At 39.7% G+C, this 12,801-nt stretch overlaps 1 protein-coding gene across 1 annotated transcript in view; it reads right to left on the bottom strand.

Annotated features, from left to right (window-relative positions):
* Nucleotides 1-1,243: 1,243 nt before the first annotated feature.
* The window catches only part of SLC22A15 (solute carrier family 22 member 15), a 48,429-nt gene continuing 36,871 nt past the window's right edge, over nt 1,244-12,801 (bottom strand). The window contains exons 10-12 of the mRNA XM_063294584.1: nt 7,583-7,655; nt 4,825-5,013; nt 1,244-2,100 (exon numbers count right to left, since the gene is read on the bottom strand). Coding sequence (XP_063150654.1) covers nt 2,017-2,100; nt 4,825-5,013; nt 7,583-7,655 — 346 coding nt within the window. The 3' untranslated portion in view covers nt 1,244-2,016. The remainder of the gene's footprint in view (nt 2,101-4,824; nt 5,014-7,582; nt 7,656-12,801) is intronic.

Raw genomic sequence — 12,801 nt, 5'->3', positions numbered from 1 at the left:
AAGCCCCTCATCACTGGCAGGACTTGGTTGGGCCAATGTTATAGCTTGCTGGCAAGGACAGAAAACAGAACAAGTGGTCACAGAGAAGGAAGTTGGCATTATATATAGTCTTCTCATCTCGTATTCTTAAAAGCAGTAAACTCAAGTTAGGCCATTACCTATTAGTGTCAGCTTGTCATCCTTTCACTGTCAAGACTTAAACTGGCCCCATTCATACAGAATTCAAAAGAAAGCTTTGACCCAAGAGTGGATTCCTGACCGATTTGCCTTGAGCCCAAATTCAGAATGCCGAGAACTGTGTTGAACTCCCAGTGATCTTTGCAGAACCAGCATATGTTCCATCAACACAACAGAGAGTAAAGTTAAGGCTTGTGACTGGCTACACTCAAGAAACTGGGAGGTGAGAAAGTGAATGAACCCCAAACAATGTTAATATTTCCACCTCAGAACAGCTCTAAAAGGCAAAGAATTTAAGGAAATGACAGAAGAAGTGGGCCAGCTATCTGTGTCAATATAATAATACATATCACACCATTCAGCCTCCCATTGGGCAACTTTGCAAATTGTCTTTAACAATCCTAGCAGCAGCAGAAAACCCATCAAATCTGCAAAAGTGTATTGAACCCACTTGATTCAATTCACTACTTCTAGGCAGACTCCCACTCAATCTCTGAATTGGGTTAATTGAGTGCTTTTGACCAAAGCTTTGACCAATCAGAGCAAAGGGTACAAACAGAAGTAGCTGCACAAAGAGTTTTAAGTGCTATGTTCACTTGTATTCAAAAGACAGGCGCGGAATAGATGGGATATCTAAAATGGGACTTAAGGGAAAAAAATTCAACTAAAGCAAGGCAGTGGAAGCCAGCAAGTTGCTATAGTTTTATCCCTCTGAACCTAAATTCACATACTATTCTCTACCGATGAGGTTGGACCCACCAAGAACATCCACGGCAAGCCACAATTTTGTCAGAATGAGGAAATGTGTGCCTTGATGTCATGATGCAAACTCCACCCATTATGTACTTGCAAAGGGAGAGAGTTTGTGTTGCAATATCATAAGACATGTTTTGTCATTTGCTCCCCATAGGCCCTACTCAAGTGTGGCTCTTATTTTACCTTTACCCTTACTCAACCTCCCCAAGGGAATGCACTGTATTGAATGCTCAGCCCATTTATGATGTTACCATCAAGTACATTTCATAAAGTATGTAAACTGAAGTAGACTAAGTTTTTGCATAAATCATTGATTTCAAGGATACGTTCTGCTATATTCACATAAATATTCATGTAGTCCCCTGATATTGCACAAATACGAACGTGAAAGAGGACGGAGAAGCTAGTTTTTGCTGGATATGGAAACACTGTAGGTTGAAAGAGATCAAGGAGGGTCTTTGGCAAGAATTAAAACTAAATCTGAAAAAATGATGTCACAGATCCATCACAGTGTGATTCAGTTGCCTTTTAACATCAATCATTCCAATTTACGAACCTCTACTCTTTGCAGCATTTTCATACACTACAGAATCCTGAACATTCACCAGTTCTGTATTATATACAGCATTAGATTTCACAGCATAAATGTAACATCTTGCAATATCTGAAACCAATTCTTTCTATTCAATAGTTAATATTGGCTTTCCATGGTCAATTTTTCAGTAGACTAAGTGCAACAAACATGAAATTTACTTAACAAAAACAAATTGCAAAGAAAATCCTAACATACGCTGAAGATTTGGCTGCATAACGGATGGAAGATGTGTCCTGATTCACAACTATAGAGTCCACTTCCGTATTTCTTACTGCCCCAAATCAATCAGCTCCATGTGTCAAGGGAGCCACCTGGTGGCAGTAGCCTTTTGTTACAGTCTGATAACTGAACCATAACTTATTTTTTCTTAAAAGTAAGCACAGTATCATATTACTACTGGCCACAATTGCACCTGGCATTTAACTAGGATTTACCCAGCTTTTTCTCCACAAAGACGACAAAAAATATTGAACAGGAATGTTTATCCATCACTTGATCATTTGAGTCTCTTCACTGGCATCATAGAATTCTTCATCATCACTTTCAGTCCTGGATGAATTATCTTGGTCAGACTAAAAGGAAAATAAGATTTTGATCACAAAGTTATCTCTTCAGCATGCTTTGGGTAAAATATTTAGTAGGATTAATCTTGACACTGCAATATTTTTTTTACCAATTTATGGATGGAAGACAAGTCTTTGGCAGGTTTACCTTATTATTCTTAGCCTTCCAACTGCAATGGTCATGATGTTAAGAATAATTTACAAAGGTTTTAAGGATTTAAAAAGTACTGAAATAGCATACATGAAAATGCAATAACTACTATTAGAAACTAAGCAATCTTGGCATATTCCAGTAAACATGTATTTTTTATTTCATTAGAAACATTCATTTGGGGCTTGGCTGGGCTTAACTTCACATACAAGACCTGCTGACTTTTACAAAGACTTATTAGATTTCATAGGAGCCACTTCCTGAGACATCTGAAGATTCTGTATGATTCTGTACTCAACTCAACTGATATAATGACTTTGCTAACACTTCCATGGCTATAATCTTCAATAAGATGGCAACCCATCATGCAGTGATTCATCTTAATTTTTTCCGTAACTGAAATGGAGATCTGGGCCCAGGAGAAGAGATGACAACATGTCTTGTAAGAAGTCTGAGAGTCTGACCCAAGGCTGGATTAAAGCCAACTGATGCCCTAAGCACAGTCCAACAATGGTGCCCTCGGCCGTTCCATTGCTTAAATGACAAGATATTAAGACTCAGAAAGTACTGAAAGTGAACTAAGAAACTGAAAACTCAGTTTTCTTCCATGCCATCCCCCAGGCTGGACCCCACAACTTTATTAAATATAAACTTCTAAAAAAATATGTATTTAACACTTAATAGCAGTAAACAATATAAGCGAATTATTTACTTATAACTAGGGTAATAGAAACATGCAAATTTTCAACACTTTTAATGAAATTTTTAATGAAATTGTTATGAAGGAAAAAATGCAAAGAGAGGCAGTGAAAAAGTTAAGGGCTTGATAACTAGGCGAAAAAACTCTGTGATGCCGCCCTTCCTTTGGTGCCCTATGCACGTATTCGTTTTGCTTTATGGTTAATCCAAGGCTGGTCTGATCAAAATTGGACTGGGTAGTTCTACAGAAAGACTGCCGGTCTGTTAGAACAATAATTCTCTGTGGTGGTGTCTCTCCTTCCTGTAATGGACTCTGTCTTCACCGTTTTCATCAGGTTTTGCCTCTTTCCCAAATGGGTTCATATTATGTGATTATACCTATTTGACTGTGGTTTAACATGCTATGTGAACCATCCTCTGTAGTTTGTAAACCACAGTTTATAGTTTAGGCCAGAAGATGGGAGCTATGGCTCTCAGATATAGCTGAACAATAGTTCCCAGAGAACTAGCCAACCTAACCAAAAGTGATGGATGCTGGGAGATGTAATTCAGCAACATTTCAACTTCAACCCAATTAGTAAGCTATATGAAACCTGCCAACTATGGCTTATTCAGAAACCACTCTCAAATAAACCATGGTTTAGCACAATGAATTTATTTGGGGATTGATTGAAAATCAACTAGGAAGTTTCATACTAAGTGACAGCTTAGATCACACTCCAGCTTTCAACACTCTGTACAATACAGTGATTCTGAATTTTATTTATTCATTTATTTTATTTGTCCCCGTCCATATCCTCCCATTGGGGGACTCTGGGCAGTTTTCTTCTGTTTCATGTATTTTCAGTTGTCAGTCAGAAGGCAGGGTAGGGGTACTAACTACTAAAATTTGTAAGATGTTGTGGGAACCTCTTTGACCAAAGAACAATGTAAAATGATTTAAATAATAATACTGTTGGGGATCTTCTGATATATTTCTTTATGTGTCCTTAGTTGGGAGGTGGGGGAGGGAAATAAAAGGAGAATGTTTATGACATTTCTGAGGAAAAAGAAGCAGTTTATGTAAAACAGAGAGATTGGAAAATGCTATCAGTTGACACAATTATCAATAGATTTAGGAACTGAATATGCCCAGCTCATGAAACGTCATCAGAGAGGCTCAGCTTCCTGATTGATGGGAAGTTTTTCTGCATATTAAGAAAGCTTTCCTACATTTGTCTGTAGAAACATTAATGCATACAATGAAACCTCAATTTAATGAACCATGTTTAACAAATTTTCCATGCACCAGATTAAACTGAAATAACACACAAGTCAGTTGCATGTAAAATAGTTTGGTCAAGGCAGTTAAAATGTGCATCTATTCTATGTTAATCTTATGTCATTTGTGGTTATATACCTCATATGCATAATTATGTAAACTACTGCCTTGAATGACATCTGAAATTTAGCAGACATTTGAGAATAACAGACACTATTCCTCCAACTGGTCCGTTAAATTGTTGGTTACTGTCTATCTAAGATTCCCTAAAGAAGAAAGGGGTGAAAATAGATTAGATTAATTTGCCAATCTGGTTGCTAGTGGCCATCAAGTAAGGTCCAACCTACTATCTTTATCTATCTCCAAGGACAATCTAAAGCTCTTTCAAGGTCATTTTTGTGGATCTGGTGATCTAGTTCACCTACCTTATCCATTGTCCTCCCCCATTTCTCCTTCTTTTCCTTCAACCTTGCCAAACATCACATCAATGAACACTTTTTAGAAGTACTCTAAGAAGTCCTTGGTCTTTATTTCTTGAAGCCCATCATGACAAGCTGACATTAATCTGATTTACAAAAGTTTTCCTAATTAATGTGATAGTTGTTAACATAAAATAAAATACCTGTGAATCTTCTAATATCTTCAGTGACATGGCTTCACCCCGCAGCCTTCGATATGAGCAAACTGGTATATCAGATAATGTCTCCAACAGTGGGTTATTTAGGGTTTCTGGCAGTAAGAGACTCAGAAGACCAGATAACAAACTTGCCACTCCAAACACAATATATGGCAGATACCAATATATAACTTTCTATTAAAAAAAAAAGATTATTTGGGGTTGCAATTATACTTTTCATGTTAATCCCACAACCTGGCTATAAAACCTTTGCACATTTAAATTGTTTCTAGATGCTCTATACTGATAATACACTTTCTATATCAATTACAGATAGGGAGTGTGGTGAAATTGTCACATATGGTAATATGAGTACTTTTTAATTAAACTCTGCACGGAAAGATTTAAACAGTATCTTCAGCACACCTGATCTAAAATTATGCAAGCAGAGATACAGTAAATATGCAAGCTATACTAGGCAGAATTAGGTTATCTGAAGAAAACGACAAAGTGGAAGGGAGAGGAGATGGGGGGAAAACTTGATTCTGAACTATGATCCTTTACTCATGCCTTTGAGTTAAAGGTGGGAAAGAACAGTGCAATTGTCATGATGCAGATTGAATTCTAACTTCATTCTTTTGCGGTACGGGTTGCCTCCACTTGTTACAGAAAACACACAATGAGTCACTGACATTTGTAACAGAATTTGGGAAGAAATAAATTTCTCATCATATTTCATACATGTTCTAGACCAGGGGTTCTTAACCTTTTTAGGGTCATGGACTCCCTTGAGTCTGGTGAATCCTACGGATCCCTTCTCAGAAAAATGTATCTAAGTGTATAAAATAAAATACACATATATAGACTATTGCAAAGGAGACTCATTAAAGAAATAATGATGGGGTGTCAGTTTTTTATCCTTGATTGGGCCATATAAAATCCTTTTGTCTTGTCCTTAGTTTCAACTCCTTTGATATCTGCCCCTTTTCTCCTTAGAAGGAGGGGAAAGTGGGATGGAACAGGACACCCCCTTTTGCTTTTTTCCTGGATTTGTCTTAGAAATCCTTAAAATGTCAAAGGAGCTAAAGCAATGCTTCCTTCCTTGGCCTGGCTCCAAGAAGAGGACGGAGAAGGTTGATAGTACGAAGACTGTAAATCCTCTGAAATGCGTTGGGGTCTGATCTGGACCTATGTAGGGAATGGGGAGAAATCCCATCCGAAGAGGTTGAAAGGAGTTAAAGAAAAACTTAAATCTATCAGTCAAACCTAACCCTCTCTCTCCAGGCAGTGGAAAATCAGACTGTAAAGAACCAATCAGAAACAGGAAAAATCCCCTTTGCAGGGGACTTTAAAAAGAGGAGGGGACAGCTCCATTTGGTCCGGGCTGGCAAATTCCAAAGTAAGAAAGAATCCGCATAGAAAAAAAGCTGGATTGATGATCTAAGAAAAATATAGCTATCTAAAGGCTAGTGGAAACTAGACTGAAATTAGAATTTTGACTCTGGCAAAATCATCCAAGTGCCTTTGCTAGCTCTTCTTACCCTTGTTTTATTTTATTCTACCTTAGTTCTCTCTATGCGCTTCTGTGTCTTTGTCTTTGTGTCTGTGTATTTCTGGCTGGACGAGCAGCAGCTGAGATAAACTCTGTAGAAGTCACTGTTTTTCTCTTTTCTTTTCTACCTTTGTCTTTCAGATCCCATCTACTTCAGCAACAGTGATAAACATAATAAAAGGTTTGACTTTTTAATAGAATCAGGGCTTTCATTCTGACAGAGATTTTGCCTCTATTTACCCAGCTGTGTTTAGACTACTAAGAGAAGGCGGGAGGTCTGCTACTTTCCATCTGAGTAAATAGTCCAGAGGGATTTTTCACTGGAATAAAGTAGATGGTAGCTGCAGAATGAGTAGGCTTTCCTTAGGCATGCAGGAGAGTACAGTGGGAACTGTAGTGAAGGGCTGAGGGATTCCAACTCAGGGGAGCCAGAGGTACCAACCCACCACATCCCAATAGTCTTGTGCAAGAGTGTCCCAGTTACAACCTGTGTTTATAATCAGATCCACTATGTCCAAATGATGCAGCAATCATGCCAAGAATGGCCAAGAATGTTCTTCACCTCCATCATCCAAGCAATCAGAGCTTAGAGCATCTTAATATGTCCTACATGCTGCCCAGAAAAAATGAATGCACTGGAATAGCCATGTTGATCCCTCTGTGGGAAAAGGCAAGAACCAATACCCTGAAGGACAGTCCTGCAACCTATTGCCTCATTAGATGTTGTTTTTATATTCTAGTTACTGGCTGACCTCCTGGGTCAGAAGAATAAAGAAAGAAACACTACTTCCAAACTCTGTGGAAGAGAGATCTCTCTGAAAGTCTACGGTACAAATGACCACGGAAGCAGAGACCAGCAACCAGATGGTAGGAGGCAGGCTTGCAATGGGCAAATTGGAGCCCTCCGGTAAACCTAGAATGTCCACAAGGTAGGTTGCCCTCCATTTTCCTATGGAAAATATCACTTTCTTGCCATATCGCCTTGGATTGGCTTCACCTGCCTCAGCAGTGGGCTGAGATGGAAGCTCCATTTTGAGGGCATGTTCAGGATGCAGCCTTTATCAAGAAATTGGTCTCTAAAAATAATACTATATCAGCACTGTTTCTGCTGCAAAGAAACAGTTTAATCAATCTACACATTTGTGCTAATCCCATTTGGAGGTGCAATGGGCATGGGAAACAAAGGAGAGAGTTGAAAAAAATGCGACATACCAGAGATGGGACAAAAGGAGCAATAATCCCACCAACTCGAGAAAACATAGAACAAGTTCCCATTCCAACATTCCTGTGGGGAAATAAAACACAATGATATTCATGTGAAGGTTTTCTCTTCCAATGATTTAGGATTGGAGTTATACTGCTAAATCCAAAAGACCTAACTATTCTTAGAAGTTTAAAATAATCGTTTTAAACTTATTTATGGTAATAATACCACTGGAGATCCCAGAACTGCACAAAGCTCTGAAAGCCTTTGAGAGAAAGGAAAAAATATTCAACACACAGGAAGCAATAATGTCAACAACATATAATGAATTTAATTTTCTTTACATTTAAATTAAATCAAATTTAATTTTTGTCTCTAAGCATGGTTATCCTAGCCTTGCATAAATTCAAAAAAATAAATAAGCAAGCAAGCTCGAAAACCAAGTGTAGTCTCTAGCCTGAAAAATGTTTCATTTCTTGACCCAGGGTTACTTCAGTTTAGCCTCTATACACCCTATGACATAAATTAGGTTAATACCCACTAAATATTTTAAACAGGTTACTAGAATACTGAGAAAGATTTTATGAGATGGTCAAACCCCTAGATTTTCTTATCAAAGTTATGACTTCCACACAAAGATGGTGGTTTCAAATTTCCTGATTGCCAACTCAGTCACAGAGGTTGTAGTATGACCTCTATTTCTTCATGGAAATTAACTATTGGCACAATAAACAGTTATTTGATTACTCTGACTTGGCAGGGACCTGGTTCCTTTTTTAGTTAGAAGAGAGATTTTTCCTGCATTAAAGGCTTTAACACATATCTGGAAAATGCTGAGAAAGAAAGTTAAATTTGATCCTAATTTTCATGAGAAATTCACATTTTGGAATACTGCCAATCTGAAAATTGCTGGTAAATCTTGCTTCAGGAGTCCTTGGACAAAGAATGGTATTAACACACTTTGAATCAGCTTGCTATTAGTCTTTTACAGCATTTGATCTGTAGCAAAAATAATTTCAATTGTCTAAACCTATATTACCTAGTAATATATTCAATTAAAACATATTCTGACTTAACAGTTTGTGCCTGATATGTCCAAAAATTAGTCAAAATATTGAATGGAGGTTCCCAAATCTACAGTTAATTTTTGTGTACAATTATCGTACTTAGTACTTAGTACAGTACTAAGATAGATACGGAAAACTTGCAAGAAACTTGAAACAAAGAGCTAGAATATCTTATTTTAATAAACCAAATAGCGAGAGTTTTAATTAATATTATATTTATATCTTATCATTCTTTGTTGTTGTTTATTCATTCAGTCACTTCCGACTCTTCGTGACTTCATGGATCAGCCCACACCAGAGCTTCCTGTCAGTTGTCGCCACCCCAGCTCCCCCAGGGACGAGTCCGTCACCTCGAGAATATCATCCATCCATCTTGTCCTTGGTTGGCCCCTCCTCCTTTTGCCCTCCACTCTCCCTAGCATCAGCACCTTCTCAGGGTGTCCTGTCTTCTCATTATGTGGCCACAGTACTTCAGTTTTGCCTTTAATATCATTCCCTCAAGTGAGCAGCCAGCGGGTCCTCAAAGTGCAGTTTCAACGCCCACATGAAATCATCGAAGCTATCTAGAGCAGCGGGATCAGCATCATGTAGTTGGACATACCAATCTGCTGCTCTACCCTTGAGCTTGGTGGCAATTGCGTTAATTTTGGATTCCTCTGTGGGGAAGCATGCACCAAATTCTCTCATATAGCTCTTGGCATTGGTTAGAAAGAATGGCAGCTTCGTCAGGTCTCCATTAAATTTTACTGAAAAGTCTCTCACTCCCCCCTTGGATGGGCCTGGTCCTGCAGCCACCTGGGGGCTGTCACTCCAAGTGACGGAAGGCCTGGCCCTGTGCGGCGGGCATACAGAAGGCAGGGCTCTGCGCGGTGGGGACCTGCCCCTGGTAGGCTTCCATCCCCAATCAGCTGCTGGCCTGGCTAGGAGTATGGGAGAAGGCTGCTGATGGGTGTCCTCCCCTCGTCTCCCCTCATTCTCCATTGACATGGACAGGTTCTTTAACAAACTCTCCAGGGATTCCATTTTTGCTTCCAGCACTCACAGCCACTGGGGGGTTGGAGAATCCCCTCTCACCTGCCCTCCTGGTGTCCCATCCATCAACATCGTGGTGGATTCCTCCTCCGGTGTCAGCGGGACTCAGTATTTCCAGGATGTCCCTGATGTCCCTGGCTGTGGGTCATCCACCTCATCCAAGATAATTAGCTCGCTAATGGATTCCACGGGTGCTCATCCTCCTCTCGACACCCCACTGCTCTCTGACTCCACCAAGTCCGATTCTGTATCCGACGACTCATGTGGGGGGTTCAGGGCACCAGACGGCTCCAAGGAAGTGTCTTGCCTTTCGCTCCCGGTTGCAGGTTCACAGAAGCTGAGCTGGTAGGCTCCTCGGGTCCTTCAGTGCTCTTTTGCAATTCAGTCATCGATAACTATAATCCCTCACAAGAACTTATTCTTGGGAGGAGCTAATGGTTTTAATTCTGATTCTCAGCTTTATGTAATGATTGCCTATTCAAAATCACTATCAGATTCACACAAGGCTTTCATGGATATCTGATTTAATAATGAATAGTATGCAGGATCACAAGCAAAGCTGAGAATAGTAAAAGCGTGGGATGTCTCCCAATAAAACCCCAAGAAACTCCCAGTCCCTCCCCCCAAAGTCAACACAATTCCATGCCCTGCAGGTGCCCCTAACGGTTCCTGCTGGTCTGCGGGAAATGTCCTTGACCAGGCGAGATAACCCAAACATGCATTCTTCACTCCTTGCATCGCAGCCTGATACAAGGAACAGGAGCGGCCCCCTCCCGTATAGCAACTCGTGTCAGCACCATGGCATGGGAACCCGTTATGATGTTTTCCAGGAACATTGGAATGGGAACCATGACACTGGCTTTATTTCCTGGAGGATGGACTGGTTTGATCTTCTTGCAGTCCAAGGCACTCTCAGAATTTTCCTCCAACACCACAGTTCAAAAACATCTATCTTCCTTTGCTCAGCCTTCCTTATGGTCCAGCTCTCACAGCCATATGTTACTACAGGGAACACCATTCGTTTAACTATGTGGACCTTTGTTGTCAGCATGACGTTTCTGCTCTTAACTATTTTATTGAGATTTGTCATTGCTCTCCTCCCAAGGATTGAATGTCTTCTGATTTCCTGACTGCAGTCAGTACCTGCAGTAATCTTTGCACCTAGAAATACAAAGTCTTTCACTGCCTCTATGTTTTCTCCCTCTATTTGCCAGTTATCAATCAAGCTGATTGCCATAATCTTGGGTTTTTTGAGGTTTAACTGTAACCCAGCTTTTGCACGTTCTTCTTTCACCTTCATCATGAGGCCCCTCAGTTCCTCCTCACTTTCAGTCATCAAAGTGGTGTCATCTGCATATCTGAGATTGTTAATGTTTCTTCCAGTGATCTTAACCCCAGCCTTGGATTCATCCAGCCCAGCACGTCGCATGATGTGTTCTGCGTACAAGTTGAATAGGTAGGGTGAGAGTATACAGCCCTGCCGTACTCCTTTCCCAATCTTAAACCAGTCCGTTGTTCCGTGGTCTGTTCTTACTGTTGCTACTTGGTCGTTCGTTATACAGATTCTTCGGGAGGCAGACAAGATGACTTGGTATCCCCATACCACTAAGAACTTGCCACAATTTGTTATGGTCCACACAGTCAAAGGCTTTAGAATAGTCAATAAAACAGAAATAGATGTTTTTCTGAAACTCCCTGGCTTTTTCCATTATCCAGCAGATATTGGCAATTTGGTCCCTAGTTCCTCTGCCTTTTCTAAACCCAGCTTGTACATCTGGCAATTCTCGCTCCATGAATTGCTGGAGTCTACCTTGCAGGATCTTGAGCATTACCTTACTGGCATGTGAAATGAGTGCCACTGTTCGATAGTTTGAACATTCTTTAGTGTTTCCCTTTTTGGGTATGGGGATATAAGTTGATTTTTTCCAATCTGATGGCCATTCTTGTGTTTTCCAAATTTGCTGGCACATAGCATGCATTACCTTGACAGCATCATCTTGCAAGATTTTGAACAGTTCAGCTGGGATGCCGTCGTCTCCTGCTGCCTTGTTATTAGCAATGCTTCTTAAGGCCCATTCAACCTCACTCTTCAGGATGTCTGGCTCTAGCTCATTGACCACACCGTCAAAGCTATCCCCGATATTATCCTTCCTATACAGGTCTTCCATATATTCTTGCCACCTTTTCTTGATCTCTTCTTCTTCTGTTAGGTCCTTGCCATCTTTGTTTTTGATCATACCCATTTTTGCCTGTTCCTCCTTCCCCGTATCATTGTACAATGCAGTTAATTCAACAATAGGGTTTTTTATGTGTTTATTGGAGACTTTAAAGATGCTTAGCAAATGTTGGTTCTCAAACTCTGAATGCTGGAAGTGTAATATTACGGAGGCGACACAGACTCCTATGTTTTGGGCTACAATTGTACTGTTTTGGTTTATTCATCAAGTTGTTAATATGGTGTTGGGAAGGAAAATAAGGTTTCAAACTGTGGATGTCCTGGTAAATTATATACCAAAAAATTGGGGTCCCAGAAAAATGAAGGCTTCTGGATTTACTATTGCAGTCTTAGCTAAAAGTACTGCCTTACCTTTAATTTGCTGTTTAAGAATGGAGGGTTTTTTGTTTTATATATACCTATTTCACTTTTGTTTTGTTTTCTGCTTTGTTTTCTGTCCATTTCTGTTGTGTTATTTATTTTTATATTTGATTAATATCTTTGATTTCTATATTAAATCATTTTTTTAAAAAATATGTCCAATATTATCGAGTGAACTTCAAATCCAAGTCCCTCCAACAGCAACACTTTTATTTATTTGTTTACTTGATTTATATGGCCACCCAACTCTCAAGGTGGTTAAAAATGGTTAGAAGATTAAAAAAAAGGAATAATAAAAAAATAAAACACAACAAACATCCAAAACAAAATAAATGAGTCCAACCACAGCTTATTCCATTCAAGGCCTTTCAGTTCTGGGTGGGCTCATCCCACACATTGGCCCACTGCCCAGGGGAAAAGCCAGTTTTGCAGGGTCACCAGTTACATCACACTGATTCTATTCTGCTAGCTGAAATGTTTATTACAGGCTGTGGCTATTTTGAAAATAATCCCTATTCAGAAGAAGTGCTTA

Source organism: Candoia aspera, chromosome 2 (genome assembly GCF_035149785.1).
Source record: "Candoia aspera isolate rCanAsp1 chromosome 2, rCanAsp1.hap2, whole genome shotgun sequence".
In the NCBI taxonomy this organism is placed as follows: domain Eukaryota; kingdom Metazoa; phylum Chordata; class Lepidosauria; order Squamata; family Boidae; genus Candoia; species Candoia aspera.
The sequence above is the reverse complement of the archived record's forward strand: the minus strand, read 5'-3'. Positions and strand labels throughout refer to the sequence as shown.